Source organism: Acipenser ruthenus, chromosome 6, assembly GCF_902713425.1.
Source record: "Acipenser ruthenus chromosome 6, fAciRut3.2 maternal haplotype, whole genome shotgun sequence".
Taxonomy (NCBI): Eukaryota; Metazoa; Chordata; class Actinopteri; order Acipenseriformes; family Acipenseridae; genus Acipenser; species Acipenser ruthenus.
Genome location: NC_081194.1, coordinates 55,305,045 through 55,325,009, shown reverse-complemented (window position 1 = coordinate 55,325,009; position 19,965 = coordinate 55,305,045). Strand labels below are relative to the sequence as shown.

General features: G+C 36.0%; 1 protein-coding gene across 6 annotated transcripts in view; it reads right to left on the bottom strand.

The window, feature by feature from the left end:
* The window catches only part of LOC117410760 (protein-cysteine N-palmitoyltransferase HHAT), a 95,647-nt gene that overhangs the window by 69,370 nt on the left and 6,312 nt on the right, over nucleotides 1-19,965 (bottom strand). For 5 of the 6 annotated variants that reach the window (XM_059025543.1, XM_059025540.1, XM_034017548.3 and 2 more), the window contains exons 3-8: nucleotides 16,968-17,035; nucleotides 15,788-15,901; nucleotides 13,817-14,011; nucleotides 12,376-12,588; nucleotides 10,739-10,910; nucleotides 5,747-5,897 (exon numbers count right to left, since the gene is read on the bottom strand). In XM_059025543.1, coding sequence (XP_058881526.1) covers nucleotides 5,747-5,897; nucleotides 10,739-10,910; nucleotides 12,376-12,588; nucleotides 13,817-14,011; nucleotides 15,788-15,901; nucleotides 16,968-17,035 — 913 coding nt within the window. The remainder of the gene's footprint in view (nucleotides 1-5,746; nucleotides 5,898-10,738; nucleotides 10,911-12,375; nucleotides 12,589-13,816; nucleotides 14,012-15,787; nucleotides 15,902-16,967; nucleotides 17,036-19,965) is intronic. The other variant, XM_059025542.1, reaches the window with a different exon arrangement.

The following is a 19,965-nucleotide window of genomic DNA, read 5'->3' as shown; positions in this document are numbered from 1 at the left end:
TATGGGACAAAGACTGTAGAGATTTATCACAAGCCTTTGAATAAGCATACAGTGGTCGGTTAAATTATTTTTATTTAAATTTAAACTATAATGAACATGTTAAATAGCCTTATATTAACTTGGACCATGCTTGGACTATGCCTGACCTCTCTCTGTTTCTACAAGTTGCCTGCACAAGCAAGTTTTTAAGACACCCTGTTTTCTCGCCAGACTATTGTTTTGATTAATATGAAACACCATTTGTAAGCACTTCTCCAAATTCACCGCATGAAGTCAGTTTTATCCCAAAGAAAGTCGCTACTTATTTGTTAAGAACTAATACTTGACACAACTCGCCTAATACGTGGAATGCTCGCTTCGACTGCCAGGTTTTCTTATTATAGAAAGGCCTTGGATTCAAAACTGTGGGACGACAAGTAAATCTCGCTTTGACTTCCACAAATAACCTTGTATATCTAGTACCGCTCTGCTTGCAAGCAGATAAGGGCAAGACTATTTTTCTGTAGATTTATTGTGTACTAAAATTATTGAATACAGTTTACACTTTATTTGTCTAATATTCCAACCTAACCGTTCATTTTTTATTGCAGTAAAACCTTTAAAATGTAATGGATTAATGTCTAAAATATTTTTTGTTTAGTTGGAGAAAGAAACTGAATTAATTCTTAAATTGATTAAATTAAATGCTCGCTCCTGCTTTTAGTCTTTTTGTATTACAGTAGAGCCTTAACAAGCAAAAACACATGTTAGTTCAAATATTATTTTTCTTATTAGATCAAACTACTTAAAACATATTATTTCTCTTCAGAGAGTTTTGTCAATATTATTAGATCAGAATATTTTTTTTATTTAAAACCTCTATGCTTAGTAACAACACAATCAAATAAAATCAAATAGGTCTTTTTAGTTTCAAATATTATTCTGTCTAAAAAGGGTTACCCTTTTGTTTTTGCTAATTTGCAATACCTAGCCTACGTGTTTAGTTCCCCCAGATGGCTGCTTCTTTCAAGGTTACAGACTTCTACGCGCAATAGTCTGACTGGCTTCCAAGAGTGTATGTGCACATAGACAAGCTTTTCTTTCTAACGTTAACACTTGTTCAGTTTTCTTAGTTCAAATCATAATTTGCTGCAATATTATTTATGCTGGTTTTATATTCTCTAAAACACAGTACAATTATTACAATATTCTGACAGTGTCAGTTAGTACTGAACTTCTTTCGTTTTAAATGTAATATGTTCTTTCAACAATACTGTTATTTGTATAACAGTTTACATTTCAATGATTTTATAACATGTATTTCTAATTCAGTTACTTCAGTATAACAGTTGCTCCTAGAAATGGTAATAATATTTTACTGAATTAAGTCTGACTCCTTCCTCTGTTCATACAAAATCCAGTTGAAGCAGGTGTTGACATTCTAGCTGTTTGGCCAATTTTTGGTGTTGATTAATATGAGACATTACTGTATGCAGTAATGACAGTAAAGTAACGAAAGAAATTGGCTACTTTTTCTCATAAAACTGGAATATGTTAACACGGCCTTATGATAAGAGCCTGCCAAGTTTGACTCCTTCCAGCAGGTGCTTTCATAGACTGCTAATAATATTTTCAACTGGTTTTACAGATCTATTTGAAAGGAGTATATACAGTATTTTTATAATTATTGACAAAGAGTATATCATATTATTTCAATCAATACAGGTTCGTTTAAATCATCCAATTCATGTCTAATAACTCAGCACGTTCCCAACAGGATTCAAACTCTGTGCCAGGCTCAGCTCGGACTGGTTCTGTGAATACCATGACAGGCCTGTGCATCCAGCGTTTGGGCAACCAGGGCTTTTACTTGATACCTGCAAAAACTTAAACCTTGTTAGCTGGGCTCCCATCTCTACATTCCCATCATTAGTGGGAAGATTTCAAATAAATTAAACTGTTTCTATCAAAGAGTCAGACATGTCGGCCGCATATACCTTTCACTCAAAAAAGGTGCTGACACCTTGTACAAGGGAAGACAGGTTTTAGGGTCACTACATGACACTGTACATTTCTTGAACATTTTACTGCAGCAGTTTCTAACCCTACCAATCAGCAAGAGCCTTCAGAAGCTTTCAAAAGCAATTACTTAAAAAAACATTTAATTGGATTTATTTTCGGCTTCTACTTTACTAAACGAAAGCATCAAAAGTTCTGGATAAGGGGAAAACAGTTTAAAAGTTTGATGATAATAAAGCCCAGGCTTGGATTCATTTCTCTTTTGAATTATCCAAAGATACAGATTTATGTTCAATCCTGTCATGAATAAATTACAGTAATTTATGTAAGTCTCTGGGGAACAAATGAGAAACACCATCATTATAACTACTCAGATCTGAGCTTGCCTGAAAGGAAATTGAAAATGTATAATCTTTATAATCCCAGTAATGCCAACCTGTTTCACTTTTAGGTAATACATCTGAATTTCACTTGCATTCAAACAGCTTGAAAAAGTGTTTCTTTTCATCTTAAGGGTCTTATCCTGATAAACATTGACAAACTAGTGTAATAACTCACTGTGCCACGTCATAAGATACAGAAACACATTGGCCCATTAGCAAGGCAAGACAAACTGATTAATTGTTTTGCAGTAAAAGTGTGATGTACTGACAAGCTATCTTACATTGCTTCTCAATTAAAATCTGTGACATAAAGACAAATAGATGGACACCTCCTGTTTGTCCCTGTGACCAAACATTTGCATCTCATGGGCAGATAATTAGCATTCCTTCAAATGAAGTGCATTTACAACTAAAATCAAGTATGACATATGGGACAATTTTATAGACTGTTGTTAAAGAAGACAAAACAGTATATAACTTATTCACAAGAATAGACTTTAAAAAATAGTCCTGTAGTTATTCCACTAATCAATATTGTCAAATCACCCACAAGCCCCTGAAGGGGTTAAGAGGGTTGTTTCTGGTTATCCTCACGAGTTAAATAACCACAACACTCTGATGACGTTAATGGTGTATTATGTTTACAGTATATAAGAGGGATAATTACGGAAAAGAAAGTATATTTAAACCTAAAAAACAACAGCGTCCTGTATATGCCTTGACCAGTCTGCACCCAGCTACCTCCAGACCCTCATCTCTCCCTACACCCCCACTCGACCTCTCCGCTCCGCCTGCACTAGAAGACTAGCTCTACCACCGCTACGCTCCCCTGCCTCCAAGGCCCGCTCCTTCTCCACCCTTGCTCCGCAGTGGTGGAATGACCTTCCTACAGATGTCAGGACTGCCCAGTCCCTGACCACATTCCGGCGCCTCCTTAAGACTCACCTCTTCAAAGAGCACCTGTAGAACTCCTCTGTTTGTATCCTGGGACACTATCACCCTTCATGTAAATGTGCTTTATTTTGCTCTTATCAGCCCCTATTTTACTGCATTTAATCCTGTACTTCAGAATACTGTAATCTGCCTAGTTTTTAACCTGTAGTACTTTGTATTTAATCACATCCTGATGTTTCTATCACTATTTAATCATATCCTGATGTAACTATCACTATTACCTGCTGTATTATTGAATTGTGGTTTGTCAAACTTGTACTTTAGTTATTGTATTTCTTGCTCTTATTGTATTACTTGTATTGTAACGCTTGAAATGTGTTTGCTTACGATTGTAAGTCGCCCTGGATAAGGGCGTCTGCTAAGAAATAAATAATAATAATAATAATAATAATATCACTGGATATACGGATTTGGAATCTTAATGAAAGACCATGGCAGATCAACTTCAATAATTCCTTGTTTTAAAATTAACATACCAATTAAACTGTATTTTATTACATAGCAACACATAATGGATCTTTAGATCTGTCCCAGCACGGTAATATTCTGGTCTGTAGATAGCCAAGTTGTTTCTTGGATACTGCACCGAAAGAACGCTTTCCTCAGACCACAGTTCAGATGGCTATTGTGCAACCAACATTTATTTCTGACAGCAAAATATTGATTTTGCATGTTTATTAAAAGTGGCATCTGGTACAGTAAACCTGTCCAATGAAGCGTCATTTGGGATTGGAAAACTGGGCCGGACTAGACAGTATGTTGGATTAGAGTAACTGTAAAAAAAATCGAATACTGTACCTAACAAAGGTAAAATAACTAAACTATTTGAACACTTAAAAAAAATGTACATACACAGTATAATAAACACAACAATGCCTCACCTAAATCTTTATCTGTTATTAGCCCGGTGTGTTTAAATCGTTCCCATAGAATGACTTGTTTATACCGTACCTGCATTCAGGATTCAGGCACTTTCTGTTGCCATTCAGGTTTTCTCCGTGTTGCTTTAAAATAGGCTGATTTTCTTTTCAGAATGTCTGAAATGGTTTGTCTTGTGATTTGGGATTTTTCAATTAACTCTTCTTGCGTTGGTTTTGGTAAGCTTTCAGCTTTGTTGATAAGCGTAATTTAATCTGCAGTCAGACTTACTTTGGTTTTAGACAGACAAGACTTACAAATCACGCTGGATTCCTGAATAGACAGAGTATATTGGGGTAAATCACGTACATATACAGTGGTGTTGGGAGGGGGGTGAGGTTAGCAGAAAGCATTAAGATATTCCATAAAAGTATGTCAGACAAAAGACACACATTCACAAGGGTTTTCACCTGTCTCTCTGTACAGTACATTTAGCTCATGTTCCCGAAAGTCATCAAACATATTCTGCTAGTACAAATAGATAAATGTTTGCATATTCATTAATCACTCTATAATGAATTACAATATATTGGCAAAGATATTACAACACAGGTGCACTGGCAGGTGTTGGTGACACAGGATGAAAGAACTCTCTTGGCCCATGAGCTACAATAAATTCTGATCTCAACCAAACTGGGAAAATTCCAAATTGTAGTGTGTCACAATATGCTTAATCTTATGTGTGTTCCAACTGGAGTCCAAAGCGGGGAGGCAAATAGAAAATGGCCTAGCATGAACCAGTGGAATTGGACTCTTGGTAATGCAGTACACAAACGATGTCACAAAGATGAGGTTGGTGTCTATGAACAAAAATCATTTCCATTGGCAAAATGGTATCTACAGTTGAAGGGTTTGTAAAAGTTTGTAAAACTAAAATGGGAAAAGATCTGTATCATTCATATGGAGGTTAAAACAATGGTTCATAGAAAACAGCTGTCTAAAGACACATCTCAAAGTTAAGGTTATTGTTGGATTCCCAACCCCCCCATCCCCCCACCCTACAAGGATTTTCCAAAATACAAAAATATGAAGAACACTATGGCAGCAGGAAGAAAGAATGAACATTCCCTTCTCACTGGCTTGCAATATATTGTCCCCCCCTCTGCACTAAAACAAGACACAAAAAAACAAAATTCACAATAAAACTGGTTGTGCAGTAATACTGTGCTGTCTACTTAAAAGAATAGATTTCACTTAAATCTTGGTGTTCTTTCCTGTCAAACCAACTCTATAACATAAAGTACTAACCTTTGAATTGAGTGTTTTAAATGAATTGCTGACATGAGAAATTGCATGCAATGATCAGTGAAGTTTAACCTTGTACTACAGAGCGAATTTGTATTTGGGGTGGGGGGTAGTTAACATTCAAGTGACTCTAAACAACAACAACAACAACAACAACACTTGTAGTATTCCATACCTGTACCAAGCTAATCTTTAAATAAAACAGAGAATGAAAATGTTACTAAACACATATAAAGCACGTCCCTCACCTCCACATTCCAGTGAAACTGTACATGGTGCTGACACAGCGCGGTAGTCTAGGTGCTTCAATGCCATCCAGTTTAACAATTAGGGCTGGCACACCAAAAAGCACCAAGTACTTCACATAGAAAAACAGTACTTGGGCCAATGCCAGGCCACCTGAAATGAGACAACATCCCCATGGTTAGACCAAAAAATGTAATAAATGTTATTGCATTTACTGTATTATGGCTCTATTATGGTCTTCAAAGATTATACATGTATCTTCAATTTAGTTGTTTTGTGTTTTTCAAAAATATTGTTTCACTGTCAACCACACAAGAATACCACAGCTTTTCAATAAGTTATTTTACATCTAACTTATACTGCAGTATACAGGTACACAGAACAAATCATCATAAACATTTCTCTTGTAGGATTCTCTACCTGATGAAACAGTATATACCCATCTGGATCTGACCACTGTCAGCATTTCATTTCCATTTAGATAGTTTCTGGGCTGTGAGGCTGTGAAAAAATCCTGCTGTGACATATATATAGGATTTTTTAAATCAAACATAGGAATACCATTTCAAATCCATCTACAGCTAGGTTTGTAGTAGTTTCTGTATCAAAGACACTGCACAGCTGTATATGAAACACACATTTTAAATAACAGAATTACATTAGGAGTGTGTATGAAGCCAGTAACCAGTATACTGGGCTTCATTTACAGACTAGGTTTATTCAAACTAATTGGAATGAGTCCTCTGCTACAGGAGGGCTATTTATCTCAGTAAAACCAGCATCTCTACAGAACATCTCTGTGAGGGTAAAGGCTGGCTCCTTGCTGCTGAGCCACTGGCAGCAGTATATACTCAGATAATCTGAATACAAAAAGCAAGTTGGCAGGGGGTACAAATATACAGTGATATATGTATCCACATGGTGGCAACTTTTTCCGCTTTTTAGCTGGCAAATGTTTTTGGAAGATGTCTCTGCTGATGTCCTTTATTGGGTGTGGCTTCCAAAGCCCTCTCTACCCCTGCAACACGATTCTTCTTTTTGTCTCTCTTCTTTTAGTAACTTTGTTGACTCACAGGGGTGTATTTTGAGTCAGCTGTGAGTGCTCCCTGACAGTGCCAAGGCTGATAAGTTACATGAAAATGCAAGGGATGCAAAGTTTGATTCTTGGATTTTCACGCAGCTTGTAATTGCTGCCCAGCAGTCAGGCTTGATTGAATTTTAAATTGAATAATTGATTTGTGTATAAATAGGAACCGGTGACGCAGGGAAATTCTGCACCGACAAGCCTGCAGGAGCAGAGTGGCAAAGGTAATTCAAAATGATCTAGACAAATGGCAAATGACATTTAATATAGAAAAGGGTAAGGTACTGCACGCAGGTAATAAAAATGTGCATTATAAATACCATATGGTAGATACTGAAATTGAAGAAGGAACCTATGAAAAAAGATCTAAGAGTTTATGTTGACTCAGAAATGTCTTCATCGAGACAATGTGGGGAAGCTATAAAAAAGGCCAACAAAATGCTTGGATATATAGTGAAAAGTGTTGAATTTAAATCAAGGGAAGTAATGTTAAAACTTTACAATGCATTAATAAGACCTCATCTAGAATATTGTATTCAGTTCTGGTCACCTCACTACAAAAAGGTTATTGCTGCTCGAGAAAGAGTGCAAAGAAGAGCAACCAGAATTATTCCGGGTTTAAAAGGCATGTCATACGCAGACAGGCTAAAAGAATTTAATCTATTCAGAGGTGAACAAAGAAGACTACACGGCGATCTGATTCAAGCATTCAAAATTTTAAAAGGTATTGACAATGTTGACTCAGGAGATTTTTTCAACCTGAAAAAAGAAACAAGGACCAGGGGTCACAAATGGAGATTAGATAAAGGAGCATTCAGAACAGAAAATAGGTGGCACTTTTTTTACACAGAGAATTGTGGGAGTCTGGAACCAACTCCCCAGTAATGTTTTTGAAGCTGACACCCTGGGATCCTTTTAGAAAATGCTTGATGAGATTCTGGGATCAATAAGTAGGGGTCTACTTAAATCGCGGTAAATTTACGTATTTTTCACGGGTATGTTGCGGAATAAAATTAGGATTTCGCGGACATTTCGCGGACCTGTTTAAACATTAAATAAACCTATGTAGACAGTATTTCAGAGCACTATAAAAGCCTAAAAATAGCGGTACTTGCTTCCTTACTAAAACAGAGTGCTGTCATTTGTTAAAGGTGAGTATGCAGCATCCCCCTGCAGTTGACTTGCCCATACATTGAGACTGCACGTCTGCATCCACTGAATTGGTTGGAAGTTAAGGCAAAGCTTTGCCAAGTTATACAGATGTGGAAATCGATTAGAAACAGCCCAAAAACTCGGCTACACAAGGGTATCTGGCATACTTTAATAAAGTCAATGTATGCAGTACGTTCGTTGTCATGTTATTTGTCCCATCCAATAATTTATTTTATTAGTACCGAGTCAAAACAAAGAAGACGTGGCTATTCGGGTCTAAAATTCCAACTGTAACAGCAGGTTGAAGCGAGGTGGCTGTGCTGGATCGTTTTAGTACTGATTTAACTTGCAGACAGGAATACTTCTTGTCTGGGCTGACTTTCCAGTTTGGTTTCTGAAAGCTGTTTATTTTACGTTCTGTTCAGCAGCCTCTGTGGTAGCCATTTGTTTAATGTGTCATTCTGAAGCTAAATAGCGACTGGTCGTATTTTCTCCAAATACACATTAAGATATGGAAAACAATTACCTCAGTCTGCATGTACAGTTTCTCTGGGAAATATCTTGAAACGATCATCATCCGAAATATACTTTGCTTTTTTTGTCGTCCATTTCTACTATTTTCCCTCCAATGCTGAAAACTAGATTTTAGCAACCTAAATCAAAACAATGCAGCACCAACCTTGTCCCACCCCCTACCGCACAGTACTACAGATCACATAAAAGCAGCAAAGACGCACCGATAGGCTGATTAAAACTTTGTCATTTGAATAGTAAACAAGAACGCTAACTGCTTTGGAGAATTTTTTTTTGTGTAAATGTTATTTGTGGACGTTTTTTGTTTGTTTGTTTTTTGCTTAAGTGTAATGCACACAGGACGGCGAAGGAATAAAAACGGGCTATTTAAACAAGGAAGATACGTAGTTTGCGTCGCTTGCGTTGTGCAGTAGTTCATTTGAACGCGGTTTCTTTTTTTTTCCTCTCCGTACTTGTTTGTCTGAATTGTCCCCTAAGAGGTGAATTTCGTGGTGATCCCTCAATTTCACGATTTCCGCGAAATCGCGATTTAGGTAGGTTCCTATCAATAAGCTACTAACAACCAAATGAGCAAGATGGGCTGAAAGGTCTCCTCTCGTTTGTAACCTTTCTTATGGTCTTATGTAAAACTTATCTGCTGCTAAACTAAATTAAAGGAAATAAAGTTTTCACTGCCTGTAGGAGCAGAGCAGCATTGCATCTCATTAACCCTTTGATGCCTAAACAGAATGACCATATACTCTGCTTTGTGTTTTAGCGCTTGTAGTTTGGCAACCTTATATCAGAAATTAAAACCCAATATATCCACAGAAAGGCCTTACCTAGCTGTTTCCAATTATATATTGTATTTTGTTGTGGAACGTATACATATTTTCTTTATATAAGCCGTGCCCCTAAAAAAATCATAACAAATTATAATAATAAATAATATTTTTAAAAGCTGCCAATTTCAACCCCTTTCTAAGTTAGATATAGAAATAAATATTAGGATTTCAAATAAAACATCTGATTTGAAATATATTCTACCATTGAGGAGCTACAAAATTTTGTCTGAGCCATGGTCTCTATGACAGAACGGGGCTATTTACAGGCACTGTCAGCTATTTTATGGAAGTAGTCCAGACTAAGCAAAATATCACACGTATATTGCCAAATCATACATAAAATATTTTAGCCATGAAATATATGAATAAATATAAGTAAAAAATGCAGTTGTTTTTATTAAATTATTCAATAATTTTGCATTATGAAGAGGAAAATCAAACATCATAGAATTCAATATATCCATGAATAGCATTTGTTTTTAAGCCTATACTTACTATTACAACAACAAAAAAGTATATAGAAAAACGAACTATAGTACTAACTATATTGGGCTACTGCAATAAATGTGGCCACCACTGTAAAGCAAACAAATCAATAGAAACATAATGTACTGTATATTTCCTGACTTTCAATAATTTTGCATTATGAAGAGAAAATCATATTTATGTACAAAAGTTATAGTTACAGCGAATGGAACCCTTTCTCGACATACAACTTTGGATGCCAGTATTTTAAAAAGTGTTTTATATGGTGGATCAGAATAGTGACAGTAGCATAATGCATAGTATATGATATGTTTCATCTATCTCAGAATCTCTTGAAGTACTGTCTGCTAATGGTTTTTATATCCTTTCTGACACATTTAACAGTAAGGCAAGCAGTGGTAATTGTAGGTTAAACAAAAAGGACCAGGAACGAAGCCTGCCTGCTGTTAAGAACCCGAGGGAGGACTGCAGGGAGCTGACAAAACTGTGCAAGTCACAGGTTAAAAATGTGCTTTGGTTAACCTTGTTATGGAAAAGCTTTCAAGAAGACTGGGCTGTTTCTACTAATACTGAGCTTCAAGCAGAGCATAGTTAGATCAAATTGACTCAAGTCAGGTTCCATATAGTGTAGTCACTGTGTCAATACTTAAGACACCTTGTACAGTTGAACTGTTAACCAATTAATAAAATGGATAAACATATTCTCTGCTTACAAAACAGTGCTGTCGTCCTGTTGTTTCAAATACTGTACTCATTTTAGTAAACAAAAGTCTTGATCTGAAGTCTGCAGTGCTAAAACATTTTATTTTTTATGTCAATATAAGTAGGCAGCAGGTCCTGTAAGGAAGACTCAATTTAAATAAAATTTACATAAATAAATAAATAAATAAATAAATAAATAAATGATTACTGACCTAAGGCCCAGATTGGTACAATTTCCAGGAGTGTCGCGTGGCTCTGAATTGCATGCATGTACATGAACTGAATCATAGACTCCGCCAGTAACCACCAGAGGAATATTCTTGCAATAGTCAGAATCACAGTACAGATGTCAGTCTGCACAACACTTGAATCCTGTCTCTGCATCTGCAAATAAAGTGTACCATATACAATGAACATTTGTAGGTACATTATTGTTCAATATATGTTGATCTTTTTATGCAGATACATTGGTATAATAAGTTAAAGGTTGTGTTACATCACATCAGTTTTAATTTAGGAAAGCTAAAGGGTCAATTACTGGGAGATATTGGAGACTTCTTTTCGATCAATCCCATGCTGTACCGCCACTATTAATCATGCTGATATTTTCTCCCAGGGGTGATTTATTGACTTGCCTATTTTACTACATACAATATAGTTTATCATCTGTATTAAAAAGCACATCCTTTTAGGGTGGGTACGCCATTGGTAATGTGGTCAAATAACAAAATACAGGGCGTTTCTCATGTTACTTGCTTTACCTGAAATGTATATTTTAAAAAGTTAGGGGTGGTGGCAAAACACAAACATGATATCAGTGCACTGAACAAGATCTGTGTTTTCATTTAATATGTCACAGTTTGGGGTAGTATAATCATGTGACACTATCAAAGTTGTCGTAGAGTCATGTTTTGAGCTGTTTTGGGGCCTTTTGAGTTTAAATGGCTCAAAAATGTGTTCTGCCTGAGCTAGAAGTGTTTAAGTAGACTCCTCAGATTATGTGTCAGTTTTTGCCAAATAGGCTTCATTTATATCTTATAGGGTATATCTATTTTGACAAAAATGTGTATGGTTTGTCAACATTCAGTTAAAATGTCAACCCACGGTGCAGAATTCTGATAATCTCAAAACCACGCCAGTTATACATTTATGGAAAGCATTTTGTCTTGCCTATTATATCACACATCATGTTTTTCAATGTTTTAATATATGAATAATTATGCATGTGCTCCAACACAGACTGTGTTCAATACACGGATAATTTTGTTTGAATCCGTGTCTTACCTGTACCACCACCCCTAACTTTTTAAAATATGAATTTAATGTAACATGAAAAACTTTTTATTTAACCACATTTCCTATGACGTATCCACCCTAGAAGGATGTACTGGGTCCTAGTCTGTCCCAAAAACAATGTGAAAAGTATCTGTATCAGGAGTTGAGGTTCATCACCAGATTTGCTGCTCAGGTGATCCAAAAACAATTCAGTGTAATTATGTCTGTGAAAAGGTTTGCAGATTTGTGGATGTCAGTATTAAGATCCACCAAAAACAAAACAAAAATGCAATACAACAACCATAACTTAAATAATAAAAGTTGAACACATATTTTTGCAGTTTTACCATGGTTTAGCCATGGTTATACTATGCATTTACCATAGATTACCCTGGTTTGCCACGTTTATAGATATGCTTACCACATCTCACTATTCTTTAGAATGCTACCTATGCTTCACCATGCTCTCAGTACGGGATAAAGCATGATAAGTGTTGGATCGGTAAAAATAATTCAGTTTTGAATGCCGAAAGCCCAGCTTTCAAGGAATTGTAACTCACAAAAGAAGCCTCACCTGCAAGGTGAACTCTTCATAGTTTATGATGGGTCCGTTGTGAAACAAGGGGTAGTAGAAAAGGTAGGCAGTGAACCAAAAGAAAGACTTGTAGCTCTTCTGCCCAGAATTTTGCCAGCAGTACTCCAGACTGAAGCTGGTGTACCGCAAGCAACACATAGCCAGGCTGAACAGCAGCAGGTAGTATTCATTCTCTGTCTTGTACCAACTTCTCTGTAAAAGAGAGAAAAGACCAAGATTAGTGATTACACATTCTTCTTCATTTCAATTGATGCTCTTGAAAGGTGTTGGACTGGAGATATTCTTCAGATATTTTGCCAGTATAAGGCAAGCTCTAAAATTGGGGAAACAAGCAATACGATTGCTTTATAAAATAAGTCCACAAAAATGAACACAGAGCTCTCTATTCAAACAACGCAAACTCTAACATTACATTTAATTTTAAACTATTTTTGTACAATTAAAGAAAACCTTAGAGAACGTTAACAAACACTCTTAAAACAAGTAAAATAAACCCTTGCAAATGATGCTAAAATTACAGCTAGAAGTGGTATAGGTAGATATACTTATATATAGTTTGTAGATCCATATGACCTACAAACTGGTTTCTCTCTGTTGAGTCCTTGATTAAAGAAGGGAGACACTGAAAAGAAGACTCAATCTACTCTGTTATACAATAAAATAAAACCTTAGAATTAAAGAAAGTGATCCACTTCATATTTCATTTAGAATAAATATAGTTTCTGACGAGTATGCTACCAAACCTGTCTCTGCGGCTGTTTGACAAGTAAGAGTTTTAAAATTATACTAAAAAACAATGTCGTAGCTGACACACCTGGATATATATTATTACCTCATCCAATTCTAGATTTGACCTACTGGAAAACTACTGCAGTAACACAAAATGGTGATCTATTAAAAATATGAACAGTGATCACATTTAAACTAATCCAAGCCTAGTTATTCTTATTTTTGGATAATATTTCCAGATAAATGTTTTTGCTAAATTTGTTTTCATAAAAGGAATCTATATTTTATGATGTGGCCCAGATTTATAACAAAGCAGTAATTAACTGAGAAGATACCATTAGAATGCTATTTTAGTTTGATGTAGAAAACTAAGCTAAGCTACATACCTCTCTGGGGGACCTATAACACTAGCAGATTCCCCAAGTAATGCATTAATTTTCAGTTTTATATGGGCATGGTTACATGCCAGCCTAAATTCATTTTAAATTAAATTCCTGCCTACATTAGACGATAAAGCAGCACATTAAACTGTATCTCCTTCCTTTATTAATAATACTGCTGGCTGACTTTGGGGATTATATGTCATTTGTAAAATTCTAGAAGTAAAACTCAAATGGTTCTTCCTTTCAACTCCACTGTCTGATGTTATGAAGAACCTAGAAAAACTTGACGGAGCATGGTGACCCATTACCTGCATTTCCTCCAGCGAGCTCATGTGTAGTGTGTAGAGCAGCAGCAGGGAGCAGAGCCATGACATAAGTGGCACTCTCAGCATGGCCACAGTGTAGGAGAGGGCCATGTGCAGCAGAACCACAGCCAGGCCTTTGAGGCCCAAGAGAAATAAAGAGGCCAGCAAGCCATACAGCGTCAGAAACCAGACTCTAAACTGAAGAGCAAAATAAGCTTTTTAATTTGTTTATATATTTGTTTACATATGCCATGATTAAATAACAAATGCATTACATAAATGTGTACTCAATTTAAAAGGTAAATAAAACTAAAGACAATTTTTGGTCTTATTAAAACCTGTGTCAAGTTTTATAAATATTTATTTTTAGTCTTACTGAATATCTTATGATTTTGTGTTTAAAGCTGCATATAATTAGAAATTTGACACTGTCCAGTTTTTAATAAACTGCAATTATGACTTCTGCTGGCTACATAGGATAACGTAGTATATACAGTCGCAGACAAAAGTATTTGAGCAGTTTAAAAAATGAGAAAAACCACAAAGAAAGTGATTTCTGTCATTTAAGTGTTCTACTGAAAGATATCAAATTAAAGTAGAGATTCAGCTTCATAATAAAACAATACATTATTACATAACATGCATAAAATGAAAAATAACATGCAAAAACGAATTTCATACTTTGACAAAAGTATTTGGGCGCCCTTAACATTAGCATTTTGTGTGCCCACCCTTTGCTTCCTTTACAGCTTGCAATCTTTTTCTGTATTTTGAAACCAGTTCCTGGCATCTTTCCAGAGATGTTTGTGCCCATTCTTCAACACATATAGCTTTGAGTCCAGCAAATTAGCAGCCTTCAAGTCACTCCACAACATCTCGGCAGGATTCAAGTCTGGTGAATGAGATGGCCAATCCATAACTGCAATCTTTCTTTTTTTCAGAAATTCACTTTGCATAATGCTTAGGGTCATTATCCTACTAGAATTCAAACTTCTGTTCAATAAGCCTTCTAGGACTGGGTAACAAATGAGAGTACAGAATATCTACAATAGAAAGGTCACAACAGTGCCTGAGGAAGAAAAACAAGCCCATGCCATCACACAACCTCCACCATGTTTAACACTGGGCATTACTAACCTTTCTTTAAAGTCTTCTCCTCTCTTCCTCCAAACATATTGTTGTTTTCTTGGAGAAAAAAAGTTATATTTTGGATTCGACTGACCATAACATTTGGTTGAAGACATCATCAAGCTTCTTCAAGTATCCGATGGCTTACTTTTGTGTGGTTTTTGCCCATGGCCATTCATATTGTTAAGGTATTGTTGAATTGTTCATTCGTAAATTTCTTGACCATCTTCTCTCAATTCTTTTGTCAAGGTGTGGAAGACCAATTTTTTTTTTTGGTCTTCCACACCTGGAGCTAGTTCTCCTGTGTTTGTCAATAATGGCCCACACAGTGCTTTTCAGTAAACCAAGTCTTTCTGCTATTTTTCAATTAGTGGTATCACTGCCATTTTGAGATCAATGCTGTACTCTGTAGTTTTACCTTTTTTTGTTGCTTTTTTGAATCACAAATGTCTTATTTGTGCACTTGATGAGTATGTATTTATTCATTCTATAATTATCATCAGGTGTTGGTTTTCAATCATGATAATTGTCAATAATTAACAACAACTGGGTTTCACACAAAATATGTTGATTGCCCAAATACTTTTGTCAAAGTATGACTTTTTTTTGCAAATTATTTTTCATTGTATGCATGTTATGTAATAATTTGTTGTTTTATTATAAAGCTCAATCACTACTTTCATTTATATCTCTCAATAGAACAATTATAAATTATGGAAATCAATTTTTTTGTGGTTTTTCAATTTTTATTTTTTTTCTTTAACTGCAGAAATACTTTTGCCTGCGACTGTATATGATAATTATTTTGCCTGGATTTTCTAGAACCAAAGCATAGTGGACGATTACCTTGGGTATACACATTCTGGACACCTTTGAAACAACTGAATGTCCAATCAGTGTCCAGATTAAATAATTCTGACCCCACTCTGTCCAGAAGCTCCATTCAAAGTCTGTTGGATCCTACAAATGTGAAAAAAATACAAGGTTTTAAAACGAGAATGTGTATTATGCCTGTGGGCCTTCTAACTGTCAATTCTCTTTTTGACATGTCTTGTTTAAAGCACACACTATCCTGCCAAAATAAAAGCAACCCATCATGTTATCACCACAATTTCAGGTTGGGCTACCTCAGCTAAAAGACAGTCAGATGAGATACCAGATATCATTTGTCACCCAAGGCCTCCACCCTGGAAGAGGCAGTGGCTCCCACCAAGCTATCAGCACTGGGGGTCAGGGATCAGTATGAAGGCTGAAACTGTAGGACAGTTTAAGTAGGTGCAAATGCCAGTGGCTTTCTGAAACAGCGTTTTCCTGTTAATATTATTAGCAATATTATGATTATTATGATACAATTACATATTTAGAGATAATAAAACCACTAAACAATAATTTTATATCTAGACTGCTTTATAGTTATTATAGTTAGTAACCTTTAATGACCACAAATGCTACGTCTGTTTCAGAAGGCAGCACCTCCAGCCAAACAATGCCCTGTGACTACACGGCAGTGAGTAGACCAAGTACATGCCTACAGTGTTGTACTCAACCTCATTAGCTTCCAAGATCTGATGAAGAATCAGAAATTAGAGTGGTTTGGCTGCAAGCAAATAAAGAATGATATGTTGCTTTGGATCATGAGCCATTTTATCCAGACATTACATATGTGGCTGGTTTCACAGACGCTGTCATTAGTGCTTACCTGGGTCTCTAAAACCAGCCGACAGATGACATTACATCTTTAATCATGAAATTATTCTTGTGCTGTTTTATTTAAAATAATGAACTGCTGTTATACATGATTTAATAGTTCCATAATTTTGGTTCATCCACACTGAAAAAAACCCCAAACATTAAGTCTATGAATGAGACTACTATTAGCTTAGTGTAATAGCATCTAATCAATTTCTGCCTGCAAGCCTATTGGGCAACTGCTGGAACAAGATTTGCAAGAATGTCAAAGTGTTAGCCAAAGGATTTCATATTCATAGAGATGGATGAGATTCAATGCATATTTATTAAACATTACCTTTTTAAATCCCCAAATGAAAAATCCTTGTTCAAATTCAAATTCGCTCGTGAGTTCTTCTTCATAGTCTGTCAAAAGTGAAATGTAGAGATGAAACTGCAGAAGTGTACAATACCTTGATGCACAGTGATCCCTATCAAGTGACACACTTTCTGCATTACATCTTAAACACTAGCTTTACTGCTAAATGGTCTACAACAGTTATTTTCTGAGGGTGGGTAAAGGAGCAGTATTAGTTTGTGTAATCGCGGCATTGTTATTCTGTGCAATCACTCTGTCTAGGTACAAGAGAACACGGCTGGATTTTTATATAACCATTTATATTTTTTTTGCAAATTTTGAGATATTTGAATCCGGCCTCTGCAGAGTGGCAGTCGAGACATTCTTTTATGAGATCAGCGCAATGGAGCTGTTATTGGTAAATAACCTTTCAGTTGATCATCTTAGTAATGTACATTTTTGTATATGCATTACAACATCATTGGATTTGGGTAACTCTTTCTGTTGCAGGGCACAAATATATATATTTTTTAAATATAATGCAATTCATGTAATTATTAGATCATTATTCTAGTATTGCTTGTAACTTAGTAATTGGTGCTACCATGTACTGTGTATAATTTGCAAAAAAGTTACTATTCCGTTTCTGGATACATAACAACAATCATACATTAGCATGTAGCAGTAGTAACAATATAATAAGCAAATGCTGATTATGGTAATTCCTAAATTATGCCTTGTTTCCACTGCCTGGCACTCACAGCTACGGCTGACCACGGCAACAAGGTGCTTCCAATGCTCAGCCAAGTGGCTGAACGTGGCTATCTGGTCAGGTTCATACTCGATGTAGCCTAACTGGCTACAAAGGAAGTCAGGAGGTGTTTAAGCTCTTTGTTTACAGCCATGATTGGCTGCAGTGTGGAGTACTGGTTAGGGCTCTGGACTCTTGACCGGAGGGTCGTGGGTTCAATCCCAGGTGGAGCACACTACTGCTGTACCCTTGAGCAAGGTACTTTACCTAGATTGCTCCAGTAAAAACCCAACTGTATAAATGGGTAATTGTATGTAAAATAATGTCTTAAAAAGAATGCAATTGTATGTAAAAATAATGTGATATCTTGTAACAACTGTAAGTCACCCTGGATAAGGGCGCCTGCTAAGAAATAAATAATAATAATGATGAAACATATGAAAATTAATACTTAAAAACTAAGCAATGTTAGCCCGTAAATGCATATGTTATTAAGGCATTTCTTTACAATGTATTATTGTTTCACATTTAGCAGTGTGAAGTCTTTTTTTTTTTTTTAAGATAACACACAAACTGGAAGCTAAAAGAAAATTGTATGTAGTGCAATAATGAAAATAGCACTGTTCTTTAAATTACAGCTTCCATGGCTTTGCTACCGCTAGCAGCTGAAGCCTATAGTGCCAGGCAGTGGAAACGAGGCACGTGACTGATCCAAAGAAACAATTATGAACAAGTTATTAGCCCGTTTTTTTTCAGTACTGCTAGGAACACTCTTGCAGGGACCGGCTCATTAATTCAGTCTGTGAGCTAATGCTACCAGGACAGAACTAGTAAAATAAAAACAAATACAATAAATGCTGAACATATCTAAATAATTCCTTTGATAATGATGGTATAATGGGGGAGGTGTGTTGGTTATCTTATACAGTAGCAGCATGTATACCACAGTTATGTTTATCCATTGAACTTCTTTTTCATCCTGTGTTTTTCCATGGGTTACATACATGATATTTGCTACCGTGCCTTGAGGAAAGTAGATCTGTTAATAACATTTGAATCTCCAGTGGCAGGGAAGCCTGCAAATCCCCTTCTCCCTCTCTGCAGCCAATGCATATCGAAGCCCCTGTGTGGGTCTGCAGCAAGCACTCTGCTCTTCTCTGCAGTGCAGTGTCAGCTGCGCCTGGTTTTTCCCTTCCCTGGTAACTCACCCATGTAGGAGGTTTTCCTGCCTGGTGCAGTAACAATCAGGAAACTTAAAACAGTTTGTGGAATGAGAACCTTTAGGGAAGTGCTCCACCTTCTGGGAAAAAATAACCCTGCAGCTTTTTATGTTTGGTTGCTAGATGCAACAGACAGATGAACTACAAGGTAACGTTAACACAGTAAATCCAAATAAATCCATAACTGCATTAACAGAGAACCAAGACCTTAACTACTGTATAAATAGTACAGAAGTATGGTCATAAAAATGGCTGGTTTAGATGTTATTTAAAACCAATCTTAGGAAAGCTGTGAAGAAAATAAAAATCAAGTGTTTACCATTGACACTTGGTAGTTTCACATCTGTAACATTAGTCATCATACAGGATTTATCACAATTTGTTGGCCAGTTCTTTAGATACATATTTACATTCCTCTCTGGGGGTAAAAGGAAAACTGACTGATTGGTGGATCTTTAACCCTTTACAGAGAAGTCCTTGGTGTTGCACCCTGAATCGTAGGTATACACAGTATATATATACAGATCAAAAGTTTACATACCACAATGGGAAAGTATAATTTCTAGAAATTTCTCAAAAACAAATTATACGAAATATCTTTTGTAGCAAAAGTTTTGGTTTTGTGGATGAGGAAAAAAAAAGTTACAAGAAATAGATGACTACAATTATTTATTTCAGCAATTTGTTTTTGCAAAACTCCAAAAATGCTAATTCAAAAGTATTTATACCCTGACAAAGAATATGAAATTAATAGCTAGTTGAGGCACCTTTAGCAATAATAACCTCTTTTAAATGATTAGGATATTTGTCAATGAGCTTTGGCATGATTCTTTAGCGATTTCTGACCATTCTTCAATGCAAAATTGTTCCAGTTCATTCAAATTCTGAGGACTTCTCTTGTGCACAGCCTTCTTCAACTCATACCTTCTACAACTTAATCGGATTTAAATTGGGACTTTGACTAGGCCATTCCAGAACCTTGATTTTATTCTTCTTTAACCATTCTGAAGTAGATTTTGATGTGTGC